The sequence below is a fragment of the Crocodylus siamensis genome, chromosome 11 (genome assembly GCF_052110815.1).
Source record: "Crocodylus siamensis isolate JL-2025a chromosome 11, ASM5211081v1, whole genome shotgun sequence".
Classification (NCBI taxonomy): Eukaryota; Metazoa; Chordata; order Crocodylia; family Crocodylidae; genus Crocodylus; species Crocodylus siamensis.
Genome location: NC_143405.1, coordinates 39380203 through 39398045, shown reverse-complemented (window position 1 = coordinate 39398045; position 17843 = coordinate 39380203). Strand labels below are relative to the sequence as shown.

The following is a 17843-nucleotide window of genomic DNA, read 5'->3' as shown; positions in this document are numbered from 1 at the left end:
CCAGAAATTAAAATATGTCTTGGATGGCACTGACATACAAAGTGTAGTTAAAAAAAAATCCTAGGTGACTTTCTGATGTTTTTTCCATTCTAGTTTCTTAAGTCCATTTTTCTAGGCCAGTGGTCATTTTGTCTCATTTTGTACTGAGTTACTGTTCCCACCTATGCAGCACATGGTGATACTATCATCATCAGGGACTCAGGATTTAAAAATAGAAATAATGGTACTGTGTTGGCATTAAAGCTTTAGACTTGTCCAGTGATACTTCTAGCATCAGCATCCTCCATTTCATGCAGCTAAACCTTTTCAGGAAAATTAAGAAAACAGGTTAATTTGGTTCTGGGCTTCACATTCACATAGGCTGAAGAGCAAGTGCGAGGGAGTAGATTAGTGTGGAGTTATTTCAGTTCAGCATTGCCTTCCTCAAAACCCATGAAAGTTTGTTCCATGGTTTTGAACTCTCCACAAGTGGAGTTGTAGGGGATTTCAGCATGTACATTGAGTGTGTAGGGGACGTGACCCACATAGTTATGTGCTGAGACCCACACCTTCCTGTCCTGCACACATTATTCTTGCCACAGCAAACAGTTGCATGGAAAGATGAATGTGGGGTGGAAGCTGGCCAGGAACAGAACTTTGGTGTGTTAATGAGTACCTGATTTCTGTCCAAATACAGTTTACCAAAACCTGGCTCAGAAACGTTTAAATTTTTTTATCATTAAAAAATAAATAGAGAGACAACCCCCCACTTTTTTAAAGCAAAGTTGACTGCCTTTATCCACTCTGACTTGATTGGATACAAAGCCCTGTTGCCCCCTTTCAGTTTCTAAAGCAGTATTTCCCAAACTATGAGGTCTATCCCTTTGGCGGTGGAAAAGCTCTGAATTTAGCGAATTTCTCACCCCTTCAGTCTCTGTTATTGTTTCCCCTGCCACTGATTTCTTTTGCCAATGATTGCTGCCAATTTTCCTGCCAGCAATTGCTGCTGGGAACAGGAATTGGTGTCAACTGGCAGTGAGGAAAGCGACAACATCATGACAGACTCACCAGAGAGGAAAGCTGAAGGGGGATGCAAAATAATCAATAGCGAGGAAAGCAGGGGTGCCTGAAGCACAGGGTGTGTGAGAGTGCCCAACTTCTTTACAGCGGAATGTAAATTTACTGGGGTTGGGTTGAAGAAACTATGACAAAATCCATATAAAACTAGTAAATGAAAAGAACATAAAATTGCACATATTAATGCCAGAATATCTTTCAAAATCATTTGTATTCTGAAGGGTAGAACAAGTGTAATGAAGCTCAAGAAGATGACTCATCTAGGCAAAAAATAAGCTAAAAATATGACAAGCATGATATTTTATAACTATTACATTACGTCTTTGACACCTTCTAGCGGTGAATTCCTCTGGACATAGGCTGCGGAAAGGGGTGGTCCACCTGGGTCATGACCCGACCAACTTTTAGCATGTTAATTTATATAACCCAAAAAATGTGCAATTGTCATTCCAGTTAAATTTTTTTTAACTTCATAGCTAGCTAAATTAATGTGCTGAAAGTTGGTTGGGCCATGGCCTGTGTCTCTGGATACATGTCTTCTTTGCACTACAAATAACTATCCTTGAATACTTAAGAGATGTCGATTTCTTTTTTCAAATCAGTTGTATTTCTTAGCATTTTTATAACCAGTTAGGATCTGATTCTGAGCTTACTTACACTAGTTATGTCCTCATTTTGAATGAAGTTATTTTCTTATTTTCAGTGGTCTTTTTTTAGATTACCATTAGGCACTTGGTGTTTTATTATGTGAGGGAAAACAGTTCCTGTCTTGAATTAGAAGTTTTGCAACTAAAGAAAAACAAAAACGCACTAATTTAGGCCTAAGCTTTCCACACATTCTCTTTCACAGAATAAATAAATGTTGTTCAATACGTTCTTCAAGATTTACCACTTAGAGCTGCCAAAACATCATCCCTTGCAGGATGGCTTTAAGGGCTCATTTTAGTATAGGGGTCTATTGTGAACTTCAGGAAATCCTCTAGGCCTCAGTGAACTCAAAAAGAAAGGTAATGCTTCTGTTACTGCTCTGCTTCCCTTTTTCAAGAGGCTCAGCTTCTTTAGTAGCCATACTTGAAATTTCTCAGTGACTCAGTTTACTGTGATTGTCTCAAACAGGAGGAAGAGCTACATTGGTTCTAGTGAAACTGGTGTTTCTGTCTCAATTTCCCAATCATAGCATTTAGCCACCTGGCCATTGGGCCTTGGTGTTTATACTGTGTTTAACATTATGTTTGAGTGTATACCTGACAAAAGTTATCTAAAGTCAACAAAATATTTTGATACATTTGATTTTGTTTCTCTCTCCTTTATATCTTTGGGAGTTCTTTAGTTCCTGAAGCAGCCCAACTCATTAAGTGTTTTGATACTACAAGCCATGACTGAACTGGAGACTATATACTGGAGACTTGTCCCTCACTTCAAGTTTTCATAACAAACTGCTAGCCCAAACAGTAATGTGGACAAAATGGAAAGAGTCTAGTGGAGGGCAATAAAAATGGTTAGAGGGCTGAGTAATTAGGGCTGTGTGAAGCTTCGGTCCCTGATTTGATTCGGCAGAGATTCGACCCAATTTGGTGGCTGAATCTCTGAATCTGAATCAAATCAGAGGACCCTTTAATCTCTCCGAATTGAATTGGAGCCCTCCAAATGGATTTGGAGAGATTTGGAAAGATTCAGAGATTTGGACATAAAGACAGCTTTAATGCTTTTTCTACATACCTTTAGGTAGCAGGGGCTCATGAGTGCTTGGATGCTGGGGTGCATGGCGTGTCCCACAGGAGCATGGGGGGCTCCCCAGGGCCCTCAGCAGCACTTACAGTCCACTTCCAGGTCCACCAGCAGGTGCATGGGGGAGCCCCTCCGCACTGCCCTGGCTCAGTGACTGGTGCCTCCTGGGTCTAGGGGGCACCCAGGGTCTGCAGCTGATTGCTGAGCCCCGGGGGGTGGGGGGGGAGGGCCCCTCAGCGTGTTCCCCAGCGGACCCAGAAGTGCACAGGAAGTACTTCCAGTTTACTTCTGGGTTCACCGCTGAGCACATGGAGGCCCCTCCACACTCCTGTGCATCACAATGTTCACAAGCCGTGCTGGTACCTCGAGGTATGTAAAAAAAACATTTAAAGCTGTATCTATGTCTGAATTGCTGATTCTCCCAATCAGCATCAAATCTTCAGGTTCGGCCAAATCGAATCAGGGACAATGATTCAAATCAACGAATCGAATCATTGTCCCCGATTCGGGCCAAATCTGAATCCAAATTTAATAGGGCTCACTTCGCGCACCCCTATGTGTAATATGAGGAGAGGCTGCGGAAACTGGTTTCATTTAGTCAGGAGAAGGGAAGACTGAGTGGGGATTTAATAAGTCTTTAGCTACCTGAAGTGGGGTTACAAAGAGGATGGAGCTAGACTATTCTCAGTGGTGGCAGATAATGGTCTCAAGTTGCAGCAGGGGAAGGTTAGGTTAAATATCATGAAAAGCTTTCTCACTAGGAGAGTAGTAAAGCACTGGAACAGGATACCCAAAGAGGTTGTGCAATCTCCATTCTTAGAGGTTTTTAAGACCTGGGTAGACAAAGCCTTGGCTGGGCTGATATAGTTGGTAATGGTCCTGCTTTGGGCCTTGAGCCTTGGGGTTGGACTAGATGAGGTCCCTTTCTACCTTAATTTTCTATGATTCCATTATTTTAATAGGTCAACAAAGCCCAAGGGGATGTTCTGCTGAATCGCATTCCCTTATCTATTGTTTTATTATTTAACTGAGGACAATGAAATTCTTTTAGGCAACTGACTACTGGTTTGTTTGCAAATGTGGCACTGGGAACACCGCTGATGCTGTTAAGTGTCCATGACATTTCCTATTATCGAATATTGTTGATGTTATACGTCTATGACCATCAGGTAATGGAATAGGGAGAAGCTGTTTTTCATGAAAAGAACTATCTACAGACAAGCTTGTATATGTGAAGAGAAAGGCAGCTAGGAATGAAGAAACTGTAAGGAATTTCTTTCTGAACTGGTTTCTCATGAAGCTTGAAACAGCAGAAGCACTCTTACCCATGAATAATAACCTATCACCTGTCATTATGTGTGCATCCAAATATTCAGTTTTATGTCTTTTTCTCAAGAATGTATCAAATAAAAATTTTACTTAAATTAGCCACCTGTTTGTATATACTGACAGATGACTCCTACAAATTCTTTGCATCTCAAACAGGTCCTTTTCCCATGAGAGTATTTTGAATGTAAATAACCCAGAGAACATAAAAAATCATCTGCAATTTACTCCTTGGACATCATAATGTCATTAGGAACCACATTTTTTAAAGATAAGTAGACCACACATTTTAAATAGAAAAAAAATCATGAGGAAATATTCCTGACAGTTGACTTAGTTGTCTGACCCCCAGCCTTTCATCCGCAAAGGTCTGAGTCACTAATGGAAAAGTTGCACTTTTTGAAGTGATAACTAGAGCTGGACAGACAACAATTTTCCTGTCCCTTTTCTGATTCTGAATCAAGACAAGGTTTATTGCAAAAATTTTCATGGGCTAACAAGCAGACATTTTTTTGGCCCATTTGAAATTGTTTTTTTTAATAATTTTGAGATACATTAATTTTGTCTTTTAAAAATGATACCTCCTTAGGAAAAAAAAATTGATTTCTAAATGAAATTACTTCAAGCTGAAAACCAACATTTTTTCATTTTAAAAAGGTCAAAATGGAATGTTTCAACAAATTTTTACTTTTTTTTAATGGGAAGATTTGGCAAAACCAAACCTTTCCATGAATATTTTAGTTTGACAAATTGGCATTTTCCTACAAAAAGCATAAACTAGCAAAAATATCTGACCAGCTCCAATAACAACTTGAAATGTATTCATGCAGCTATCTGGGTACATGTATACATATATGGGCTTATCTCATTTTATAAATACTGCAGCTTAGAGATTTATTGGTTTAGAGAAGGGATGAACATCAACACAGATCAGTACTTACATGTGTAGAGAAATGTCTGTACATTTGCAGTACTTTTAATAATAACTTTCTGATGTTTGCAGTGTATACACTTGCATGTATTTTTCTAAATCACTGTATCACAAATCTTGCACTATGTGTTCACAATCCGTTTTACTTTCAGGTAGCAGAGAAGCAGCATTCACATATGCCATCATTGCTGCTGGAGTTGCACATGCGATCACTGCTGCCTGTACACAGGGAAACTTGAGCGACTGTGGTTGTGACAAAGAAAAACAGGGACAATACCATAAAGAGGAAGGATGGAAATGGGGAGGCTGCTCTGCTGATATTCGGTATGGAATAGGTTTCGCCAAAGTATTTGTGGATGCAAGGGAGATTAAACAGAACGCAAGGACTCTCATGAACTTACACAACAATGAGGCAGGCCGTAAGGTAGGTATCTCCCTGATCTTCTAATACAGCTTGATAATTCCCTACCTACGATTAGTAGTCTGATTATAACTCACATAGAAAATAAGAACTAAATTGCTTTAAGGCCAATCCATTTTACAGTAGAGAAATAAGTACCTATGCAAGTTATACAAGCTTTTGGGACTATCTGTCTATCAAATATTTATCTAACAGTTACTTTTGACAGTGATAAAACAGGAAATGCAAGCAAATGTTTCGTCTGGAAAGTCAAATGGTGCTTGTGATAAAGAGTTTGTCTGCTACTGTGTGGGTGAATCAGATTCTCTTCATGTTCAGGCATGAACTCTTCATTCATTTGAAAGGGATCATTTTCAACCCAACTGTCTAAACCTTGCTCTTTGTGAGAGAACTCCTCCTAAAGGGGAAAAAATAACTCGACAAACAGATGAACAAACCACTGACTGACTCATTTTAATACAACATTATGTGTGTGCGTGCATACAAACACATGTGTCTATAAGGCAGGGTTATCATCTTAAATGGAGCAGCTTCTCACCACTTGTCAAAGCCTGGCATCTTATACACACAATTACTGCAGAAAGAGCATTTGGATTTTTTGCTTACTAACACCCACAAACGTGTACATAGGAACATATACAGCAAATCTGGGAATCCTGACAGTTCTTGGGTTGCCTCCTTTGTGATATATTGTAGTGAACTCAGCTTTGCCATTGTCAGGTGCCAGTGAATAAAGATCAAGGGCCTCGTACTCCTGTCCAGCAGAGAACCCAAGTCAGAGGGCTGTTTCCGTGCCCTCTATGTCTTTGAGGATGGTCTGGTTCTTTGGGGAAGTTGCAAACTAGCACATTTTCAAAGGTGGTCTAACTTACGTTGTTCAAAATAGTCTGAAGTTGTTTTTTTATATTGGTCAGTGTCAAAAAAGGCCAGAATCGCTGGTCCTTTGAACATTAAGTTATCATGTGTATGCATGGTCCTGTTTTGAAAATTAATTATATCGAAGTGACTCATTACCTTTAGTGAAAAGATCTGTTCAGTTCAGAGTCCTATCTTCTGACCCCAGGGACAAAAATATTTTGACTGCTTTTTACTAATGTTAAGTTTTATGGAGTCAAGGCAGCTAAAGAGAGTGGAATGAATTCTGTTCCTTCCTGTCAACAGAAGTGTTCACCACAGTGACATCCCATTACCATTATGGGTTTGCATCGTGTAACTAAATGCAACTTGGCAGTTGTCTGGGTGTGATACAGAACTGAATAAGCGTTGCCTGAAATGGCAAGTAGCATGAAGACACTAAAATATTTTGCAGCTGCAGTAAAAGTTAGGGCTTAACACCACCTCTGGCACTGAAATGCGAGACCCAAGGACTTTGGTAACAGAGAAAAAAAAGTGTCACCGTCACAAGCAATAAAAAGTCTGCCTCAGATTTGTTATTGCTGAAATGATCAGATAGAGAGGCTGGGCTGAGTTTTGATTTCAGTGTCCCAGATGCCTGGGTTTGGTACTCCAGTGCAGAGACTCTCTCTGGGCATATCTCATGAGCTAACTCTTCAAAGAACTTACTTTCAGTTATTTTTCTAGACTCCATAAAGCACTGAGATACAGCATCTTGGCTGCCAGACTCATGACAACACAAAAGTTGTCAGAGTCTCTTTCTATTCCGCTAGGTTTTTTCATAATGTAAGATTACATTATCCTCTGTTACCTGACTGAATCCACATCAAAGTAACAAAGGAAATGGCTCAGAATATATGAGATTCCACCTTTTCATATACCTTGGGGAAGAGGGTTTAATGAAGTGGCCCATTCCCACTTCTATCTGGTGCAACTCATGGTAGGCATAAAAGAAAAGTTAAGAATGGCTTACCAGCAGCAGGTGTGCTTGGCTTTGGGTCTTGTTTTAGTGAAGCAGAAGAATGGGGCAAAGCACCTTAAACTTTGCCTATTATAGTTACTGGTTTTCAGAATTTTGTAATGAAATAAATTGTCTGGTTAGACACCTGAGTGTCATTTTGTGCAGATATAGTAGTGCTGCGCCTGTGGCAGCTGCAATGGATGGGGCACTTCCTGCTATTGTCAGGCTGATCTTGGCTGCATGCTCAACTGTCACCACTGTGGTGGCTATTTCTGCACCCTGTCACAGAGCAGGGCCTGGGGCTCCTATCCTTGTCACCCCCTCTCCTCAGTTTATGCTACTGGTCACTGGGCTGTGGAAGTCCTGGATCCAGTTGGGGAGGCAGCCACACCTGTATCTCTTCATTGCAAAAGATGTGAGCTTTGTGTTGCTCTTTGAAGGGATGCAGCACATGCCCTCCCTCCTTGTCTTTGCATCTAGCACCAATGTGTGCACAATATACTAAAAGAGTCCTAAAAGATCAAGTCTGGAAGATTTCAATGAGCATATGTTATTATCTAGGAGAATTGTGTGTGCTATCTTTGGCAATCTTCTTTGTGGACTATGTTTGGCAAACTGCCATCTCTTCAGTAGGCTCAGAAACTTTTTTGATATATAAATATTTTTATGCCTGTTATTGAAACCCTTAGCAAGTGTAACTACTGATCTTCTTCTGAAATTTTGAGTAGTGCAGCTGGATAGAAGTTTAGTAAAAGGCAGGGTAGGTGTTATTCTATGTCCACAAATCAGTAGAGAATGAATGAGGATGTGTGGTACAGACACCATCTTTGGGCTTTGCTTTCAGATGCCACCTCAGGGACTACAGTATTTTAAACATCTGGGACAGCGTAGCTAATATGAATGGTCTGGCAGGCTTCTATCTGCATCTAGGGCACCTAACCACCTTTTAAAAATCTGGCTTCCCAGCCTTTAGTCAAGCTCTTGAGGCTTGAGACTCTGTGTACAATTGTGCTATCACTCTCTTCTCAAAGTTCTGGACACTGGTGTTCCAAAAACTCTCCTTCAGTTAATGCTGCCAGTAGAAGGCACAAGATTCCCTCAAATAATTTCTACTTTATGACTTGTCTCCATCCTATTTACCATGAAAGTTCGTACACAATGCTCCCCTTTCCATCTCCAGTTGCATCTCACTTCAAGTGCATGTTGTATCCTTGCAATAAAGGGGGGGAGTCTGTTGCTTGTAAACAGTGGAATTAGACTGGCATTTTATGAGGTAGGATTTGTTTGATAAAAATATTTATATTCCCTGGACCAGGGCTGTCCAGTTGCTGGCCCAGGGGCACGTGCAGCTCACATGGGGTTAATGTGCAGCCCCTGGGCTTCTACCCAGCCTTCACACCCCTTATCTCTCTGGCTGAAGCAGCTGCAGTCTCTAGTATTCTCCCAATGTCAACCTTTGCTTCCTTGTCTCACCCCAGGGAGTAGGGTGGCACAGCCCATGGTACCAGGGGAGCTTGCGGCATGGTGCAGTGGTTTGGGGGCTTCCCATATGTAGTGCAGGGAGGATGCAGCCTGAGGGCCCATAGCTCACAGTAATGCAGCCCTGTTAGTGCAGCTTATGTAGCATGCAGCCCCTAGGCCCTTAGAATGTGGACAGCCCTACCCTGGACCATCATAGCTACAAACATTACAACATTCCCATTCCATGGCAGGCTAGGAATATCAGAGCCATGCATTTCTAGACTCTTTGTCCTAGCTATTTCAAATCCTGGAAAACTTCTAGAAGAATGCACTGCTGATAGTAACTAGCCCCCCTGAACCTATCAAGTATCTGCATACAAGATACAAGGTAACCTTGATTTAATTTACTATCTGGCAAAGGGTGGAAAAGATAACCAGTAGGGCAGAAGTGTCAGACTTCAGAAAGGCCAACTTCAATATGCTCAGGAGATTAGTTAGTGAGGCATTGATGATCAGGGGCATTGGTGAGACGGGAGTCCAGGAAGGGTGGCTATTCCTAAAGGGAATGATCCTTCGGGCACAGGAGACAATCCCATTGTGCAGGAAAGGGGGGAAAGGTGCCAAGACACCCTCTTGTCTGAACAGAGAAATCCAAGAAAACCTAGGGGTAAAAGAAGAGACATATAGGCTCTGGAAGCTACCATGGCAAAATATACTTACTTGGCTCACACTTGCAGGGGGTCAGTTAGAAAGGTCAAAGCTGCAATGGAACTTAGGCTGACAACAAAAATTAAAGACATCAAGAAGTCCTTCTACAAGTATATGGGGAGCAAAAAGAAGGCACAGGGTAACCTAGGACCCCTACAAGGCAGACTAGGGCAATTGGTGCCGGATAGGAGGGACAAAGCTGAGCTCTTCAATGAGTTCTTTGCTTCTGTATTCCTGAACAAGGATCAGGACAAATCTCCCAATTGGATTATATACAAGCACAGAAGGGAAATCAGCCCACCAACTGTTAGTGCCAACTTAGTGAAGGGACACTTGGATGGACTGGATGTGTTTAAGTAGGCAGGCCTGGATGATCTTTATCCAAAGATACTGAAGGAACTGGCCAGTATCATAGCAGAACCACTGGCACAGTTGTCTGAACACTCATGGGGCTCAGGTCAGGTCCCAGAGGATTGGAAAAGGGCCAATGTGGTCCCTATTTTCAAGAAGGGGAGGAAGGAGGATCCAGGTAACTATAGGCCAGTTAGCCTCATCTCTATCCTTGGGCAAACCTTTGAAAAAATTATTAAGGATCACATTTACAGCAGGAAAAATAATGTCGAAGGGTAACCAGCATGGGTTCATAGCAGGTAGATCCTGCCTGACTAACCTTGTTTTCTTTTTATGACCAGATCACAAAATGCTTAGATTCAGGGGATGAGGTAGATGTCATCTACCTGGATTTTAAGAAAGTCTTCAATATGGTATCTCATCCTATTCTCATAAAAAAACTGAGCAGCTGTGATGTAGATAATTACATGGCCAGGTGGATGGCAAATTGTCTAATGGGATGCACCCAGAGAGTGGTGGTGGTTGGGTTGGCATTGACCTGGAAAGATGTGGGCAGTGGTGAGGCAGCAGCTGGAGCTGCATCTAGTTTTGGATGCCAAACTTCAGGAAGCGTGTGGATAACCTTGAGAGGGTCCAGAGGAGGGCCACTTGTATGGTTAGGGGCCTGCAGGTAAGGCCCTATGAGGAGAGATTGAGGGACCTGAATCTCTTCAGCTTCCACAAGAGAAGACTGAGAGATGATCTTGTGGCTATCATCGGGGGGGGGGGGGGAGGAGAGGAGGGGACAGACTGGGACATAACAGCAAGGGATATAGGAGATGCTCTGTTGACCCGTAACTAGACATAATGGCCACAAACTGACAGAGAGCAGATTTAGGTTAGACATCAGGAAGAATTTCTTTACAGTAAGGGTTGCCAGAATCTGGAATGGGCTTCCAAGGGAGGTGGTGCTGCAAGGCTTCATGTATCATCCTGGAGGCAAGGGCAGGAGCTGTAGGGGATGGTTTGGAGGCTCCTGGTCCTGGGCATGACCTAGAACTGCACCCTGCTGGGTGTGGGTGACCTGGTGGGGCTCTCAGTGGTGTGGGAGTCCCCAGGAAATACCAGCCCAGTTACTACCCTGGTGAAAGATGTGCTGCGGTGCCTTAATAACCCTAGCTCCCAGAACTGGATGGGTTACCCCATAGAAGGGTCAGGAAGCCAGACACAAGAGAGAGAGAGGGCTATAGACTCATACGCCTGACTCGAAATCCCTCAACTGGTCAATGTTGGAGCCAGGACCAGAGGGTCAAAGGGCCAGGGGCTGAACAAGAGGGATGCCCAGAGCTGAGGGCCTGGGGTTCCGACTGGCCTGGAGATGAGGCCAGGGCCAATGTAGCCAAAGGTCCCGGGGGAACCACACTTTTAAGGGAGAATGGATCAGGGAGCTAGGCAGCCCCGAATGAAGGCAGAGTAGGCTGCCTGAATGGAGGGATCTTAGAGGGGTCCTGATTGGAGGATTCTGGGGTCCAGAGTGGGGCCGGTGATGTTAACAACTAGTGGATGCCATCTGCAAGGCTTGGGCTGTGGTGTAGGGGAGGAACGGAGCCGCAGATAGCACCCCCTGGAATCAGGTCAAGAAATGGGCAGCCTCCCATAACATGTCTAATTAACTTACACATTAATTATCATCAAGGCATGGCAGGAAACAAGGCAGGCGGTTAGCCCAGAACAGTTGGGCAGGGAGTTGGTAGATCGGCCCGGAGAAGGCACTCTGTTACACATAGCTATTGAACTTTGATGCCAACCCCCAGTAACATTCAGGCTATGGCAAATATGACACAACCCCCCTTCCAGCACACAGCCCCCCTTCTAGAGTAACCAAGGAGTTGGCTTCAAACTGAGAGAGGGGTGAGATGACTGGGGTACTGTCCTAAAGCACTGACTTGGAGGGCGGTGGCACAGAAAGCAGCCCCTGCCTTTGTGGCCTAACTACTACTGCCAGCAGCCTGGCTGCAGCTGCCCCCACCATGCACCATTGGCACCCAGGGTGCATAAACGTCTAGTTGCACCTGTGCCTTCTTAAATCTTTTTGTGTAAAACATCTTTGTCTCTCGTAGGCTATAGACCCAGCACTAGCAGTAGCTATCTGTCACACAGAACCAGTTATCTGCTAACATGGTAGTCTTCTAACATGAAGGGATAAACTGTTATCCATATGGCTAAAGGAAGTATTTGTATCTCCATTTCTTTCTGCCCTATCATAGTAGAAGGTTTCCCAGTTTCTTTAATAGCTGCTCCAGAAGCACAGTGAAGATTTCCCAGGAATTCTTCCTTAACCAAAGCTGCAGAGAACAATGCTCAGAGAGATTTGGAAGGACTTTTGCATGCACTGGCTTCCATCCATTTTTGGAGCATTGCTTAAATTATTGCACCTTTCTCCTTTTGCTAAGAGGGTTCCTGCAGTTCTCTTCAAAATCTGAGAAATGAAGGCTTATTGTCTTCTCTGAATTAGTATTTCCTGAAATGCTGATTCACTTCCATGTGAAGCAAATAGCAAAGGAAGAATGTTAGGAGAATTCATAATGACTATGTTAGAAATAGAGATTATATAGACTCTTTGCTTTATCAGCATCATCCTGTCACTGATTTGCTCTCAAAACTTCTGTTAAACGCAGTGATTTTGTGTGTACAGAGTTGGGTCATCAGTCAGCAATTTTGTCTTCTTATGTACAGAGGTATTCAGACATACTGTAGGTAGTATTTACTAGTTGGCAGCTGCTTTTCTTCAGGAAACAAAACTGCTATTCCAGCAGTGGACTGCAATAAGATCAAAGTGGGTATGAAAGGGCCTAGGCATTTTGGTGATCTGCCTTAATCATTTTCATTCTGATTGGAAGGCAAGGACAGGTTCAAATTGCTTTAGCTTTCTCTGTGACATTGAAATTCCATGAATGACATCTTGCATCAGTGTTACATCACATTAAATATAACGCCATGCTATGAGTCATTGATATAAATCATGACACAGGCTGCATTAGAAGGCTTTTTGCAATCCAAGGGCACATCAAGGTGGACTTTTATTTGATATTTCTCTTTCCAGACATACACTGGTATACTAATCTAGTGACTGTATCATCATCTGCATCACCAGTGTTTTGATTCTCCTTTGTCTCTTCAAGGAGCTTAAATAAGTTTTGTACAAGAGTTTCAGAGCATGTTTAATAAAGGGTCTGTGACTATCAAATAAGACTGTGGAAACTCATAAAGGGTGGATCTCAAAATGGTTCAAGTAACTATCAGAGTATGCTTTTCCGTTTATTAATTATTCTATTCTTTGGGGAAGAGGAGATGTAAACTGGGTAATGCTGAGATCAAAGTTTGATTCTTGGAACTAAGGGATTTCTGGGAATGCCAACAAACTATTGTGTGATACCTAGAATTATGAAGTTCTATTCCACTTTTTAGACAGTCTTTCTTATCATCTAACAAAGGGTTTAACCTCAGACATAGGTTTGAATCCTCACAGATATTGCTTTGTAACTATTTGTAACTATTTCACCCACTTCTCATTCTCAGTAAAGACCTGGAATCACCAGTCACTATTGCAAAGAACGTAACTATCGATCTGCAACTGAGAGCAATTCTCAGTTGCAGCCGAACATGTATCTCCATCCACACATTTTGACTAACATGGTTGCACTAAAGCATGAAACAGCACAGAATATAAGCTCTTGAAGATGGGAACTGCATATGTCTACATGACCAGACACATGAGTAAAAGCAACAGTAAGCAATGGCTAGGGAAAAAAAAGTGATGCTGTAAAATAGAATGTAGCACTGCCCTGACCTAGACTTAAAGTGGTCAAACCTTGTAAAACAGCCACTAGTTCTAGTAATTGATCCATCCCCATCTCCTGCCCAAACTAGAGCCTTGATTCACCTCTCTGGTGTGTTTTGGAGAGGGAAGGCAATATGAGTTGGAACAGCTGCACCTGAGGAAGGATAATCCCACTTCTACCCCTCCGAGGGAGTTTAGCTTGAAAATCAACTATGGGATCTATAGGAGTTCACCCCTCCAACACAGTGGAAATCTAGGATTTACGCTACTTGGCTAGCACAGATGATAGCAGGGGACCATAAGTCATTGCACCATAAGTGTACAAGAGATGTATAAGACAGAAAAAAGCTTTCCCCCCCCTCTTATAAGGGCAGCCACAATCTGGACCTAAGAAAGTTTTGAACAGAGAACAACTGACTAAGTATGGTAACCAAAAATATGTACTTTGTATTCAGCTGTCTCAACAGTCACACTAGAAGGAATGTCTTAAAAGGGATATACCCCAGGATAAATGCTCTCCTGTGTCTGGAGTTGCTGAAAATTACCTTAGACTCCAGAGAGTCTAGGAGACCAACTTATAGCGGGAATAATTAAAAACTGGGTGAGGCTGCTTTGATAGTTCTCGTATCAGCAATCAAGTAATATTATGGTATCAGTGGCACAGCCACATTTCTTAAAGCTCAGAATTTAACAATGCCCTATAGTAAAGTAAACTTTGTTTAAAAACCCTACTGCTCTTTTCTTTTAGCAGCCTCCCAGGTTTAATATTTCAGATGTTGTTTAATGGTGAATAAATTACTTTCCCCTTTACAGTTATCTACTCAATATGAAGGAAGTCATCCTTATGTTAAACTGTTTTTGCTTATAAGCATTTTAAGTCCATCATCTTCCAGGAGTCCATGTTCCACTTCCTTTTCAGTTCTTACCAAGAGAACTGAATGGTATGGATGGTAGCACTACTTGGAGAGGCAAATATACAAAGACATGGTTGGACTGTAGCCACTCAAAAGGTACAGACTTGCCATCTAAAGACACTGTTTTTTGAATAGGGAAAGCCACTTTGTCACAGGAGTGCCAAAAATAACTACATCTTATACTAAAGGGCTCAACATTTTATTTTCTTTCTTTCTTTTGAAAGAAGAATGGTTTCCATCATGAATGGTAAATGTGTCATGTAAAACCCTGAAATATCTACATATTGAACTTAATGTCTAAGTTTCATTGACCAGAAAGAAGTAGGATTAGTTCGTAGAATTGAGTCTGTCATTGTGTTGTGCTGCAAAACATAGGAAGAGAGTTGGATTCTAGGCCTCTGATGAGCAAAGAATAGGACGCCTTCTGGAAACATTTTATGCAACAATCTCTAAATTTTAGGATCTCCAGTCTTACAAGTATGTCAAAGGTATAAAACAATTCAGCTGAATCTTTGTTAGTAAGCACTCTCAGCATAGCAGCACGCATGACTAGATTGGGCACTTCACAATGCTTTTAATACTTACTGTATTTAATACCACATGCCTTCAAATAAGACACACACGTTATTATAAGAAGGTAGAGTGAAAAAAGATTTTTCCAGAATCTCACCTGCCATGGCACCAGTTCAGTCAGGGGCTGAACATTTTGGCTTCATGGAGCCAGGATGAAGTGTCCTCATCAGCATCACTCCCCCTCCTTCTACTGTTCTGCAGGTTTAACCCACTGACAGCTACTGTTGTCAACCCTCTCAAGGCCATAATTTGGCAGTGGCTATGAGAGGGTTAAACCTGCAGAGCAGCAGGGGATGAGGGAGTGATGCTGATGAAGTGATCTGCCTCTGCTCCACGTGGTCAGAGCCAGAGCTAGCCTTAGGGAAAATGGCGCCCTGGGTGAACTTGTATTTTGGTGTGCTCCCCCCTTGCCCCGGCACCCCTGCCCTGGTGCCCAACCCCTGCACCGCTGTCCCTCCCCTAAGTCAGCAGTACTGCTGCAGGCAGAGGCCGGTGGGGAGGCAGAGTGCGGGGAGGGAAGGGACAGGGGGAGTGCAGCTGCCCAGGCAGGTGGCCTTCTTCCCTGGCTCATCCCTGTCCCCAGCTGTCATGTTGCAGCCACCTAGCAGCTGTCAGCCTGGCCTGGCATTGCTCAAGTGCTCAAGTGAAGCTACCACTGAGGCCAGGAGCAGTTGTGACATCCCATTGCAGCTGTGCAACCAGTCCTGGACAGGTGGGATGCTGGGAGGTGGGGGTGTGGCTGCCTGGGCAGGTGGTCCCGTCCCCTGCTTGGTCCCCAGTGCTGTGGTGTCTCCCTGGCCTCATCGGGGGGATGGAGAATTTGCTCCTGCAGCTGTCTGCACTGCCCAGCCTGGCTCCTCCTAAGCAGTGGTTGGGGGCGGGGACTGGGAGGGTAGAGATCAGCTGGGGAGAAGCAGGGGTAGAAAGCTGTTGTGTGTGTGTGTGTGGGGGTGCCTCCCTGACATGCCCCAGTGGCCTTGGCCATGGTGCCCTGGGTGGTTGCTCACATTGCCCATTCATAGGGTTGGCCCTGGCCAGAGCATTCAGCTCTGAATGAGCCAAAGCTGATCACAGCCCCCTGTCTCCATTCTGGTGCAGACATCAGTTTCTTCATTTAGCAATCAGAAATGAAGATGTGTCTTAATTTCTGGGAAAAAGGCACATGCGATATGAAAGTAAATTCGTTTTCTCTCTCAATCACACAGACACAACTGATGTAAAATCACTATTGATAAAGCTGCTTCATTTATGGTGATGTAACTTCATTGACTTTCAGTGTGCTTTCTGCTGGCATGAGAACAGAATAAGGCCTAGTTTCTCTTCATTCCCTAATGAGGAGAGCATTTTTTGTACATATGCATATGGCTGCTGGCTGGAGAAGTATGTGCTGACTGGTTCTGATAGTAGCAGCATCCAGTCATCCTGGCTAGATGAGGTTTTTCCAGCAATGGAGTCTGAGAGGGAGGGCAGAACTGAATGTATTTGAAGTAGTAAGTGCCATCTCAAAAGAAACTCACCAACCTCCCCCCATGAAAATCATGCTTTAGGGTAAATTGCCAAAGCAGCATGTCGCACTTCTGTTCACACAAATCTGTGTTAGTGAATGGAAACTCCATTGCTGATACCAGGTACCATTTTGAAAAAAATACATCTGTAGTCACACTAAAGAACCCTACATTTCCCCCCTGTTGTTTGTAGGCTTATTTAAATGGTGTAACAGATCAGCTGGGTTAAAGCCAGGCAAAGGAAAACAGTAAAAATGCTTGGAGTTTAGGATCTTATCTAAAGATGGCCTAGGCAGTGCCTTGTTCTAACGAAGGCAAAAGGCTCCTCTCAGTAAGCCACTCTTGCACTGCCAATCGGTGTGGATCATAGGACCATCCAAACAGATACATGTTCCAACACAACCCCTTCATGACAGGGCAACTCATTATAGCTGAGCCCAGACCCTCCTCACTCCTTCCTATCCTGGCTATGTTGCAGGCATCCTGCTCAGGGAAAGTGCATTCATTTTCTCTTTGAAGTGCCCTGCCAGGGCCTGTATGCTGATCACTGGAACCACACTTGAAGACAACCTAGAGCAGTAGTTGTAGACACAGCAAGTCATTTCTGGCAAGCTCTCATTCAGCTCCTCTTTGTAAGAAGGGAATTTTTCAAAAGACACCATTTACTGAACCCTGCTTCCACTGAGGTCAATGGTAAAAATTCCCATTCACTTCAATGGGAGCCAAGTTAAGCCAATGCTGAGCATTACTGAAAATCCCACCCCCGTTGAGTGTTTGCAGTACATGACAGGACTATGTCATAGCAATTTCCTATGTGTGAAAAAAAATTACAGGTCCTGGGCTCTCTCACAGTGTTTTGTTTGTATTTGAAAGGATCAAAGATCTATTTATGGCTTTCCTACTGCTTTTAGATAATAGTCTTAAAACAAGACCAAACTTGACAGACAAGCTCTGCATCTTCTCAAAAGCTCAGAGTAAAGCTAAAGGGAACATTAATGTTATTCTAAATTATGAGAAGGAATTGGACTGCACAAGAGCTGTAATCCACAAGAATGAATTTTCATTCCACTTGTCCTCCACTTTCAGCTAATCAGAAATTGTGATGCATGGTCCTACTTGTATTTTGGCTTTCAACTCCCTCTTATAACTCATGTGGTTGAAAACTGAATTCTTGATTTACGCTAAAGATTAAGG

At 43.0% G+C, this 17843-nt stretch overlaps 1 protein-coding gene across 1 annotated transcript in view; it reads left to right on the top strand.

Moving 5' to 3' along the window:
- WNT7A (Wnt family member 7A) overlaps positions 1–17843 on the top strand; it is a 59725-nt gene that overhangs the window by 14113 nt on the left and 27769 nt on the right. Inside the window, exon 3 of the mRNA XM_090021625.1 lies at positions 5194–5465. Coding sequence (XP_089877751.1) covers positions 5194–5465 — 272 coding nt within the window. The remainder of the gene's footprint in view (positions 1–5193; positions 5466–17843) is intronic.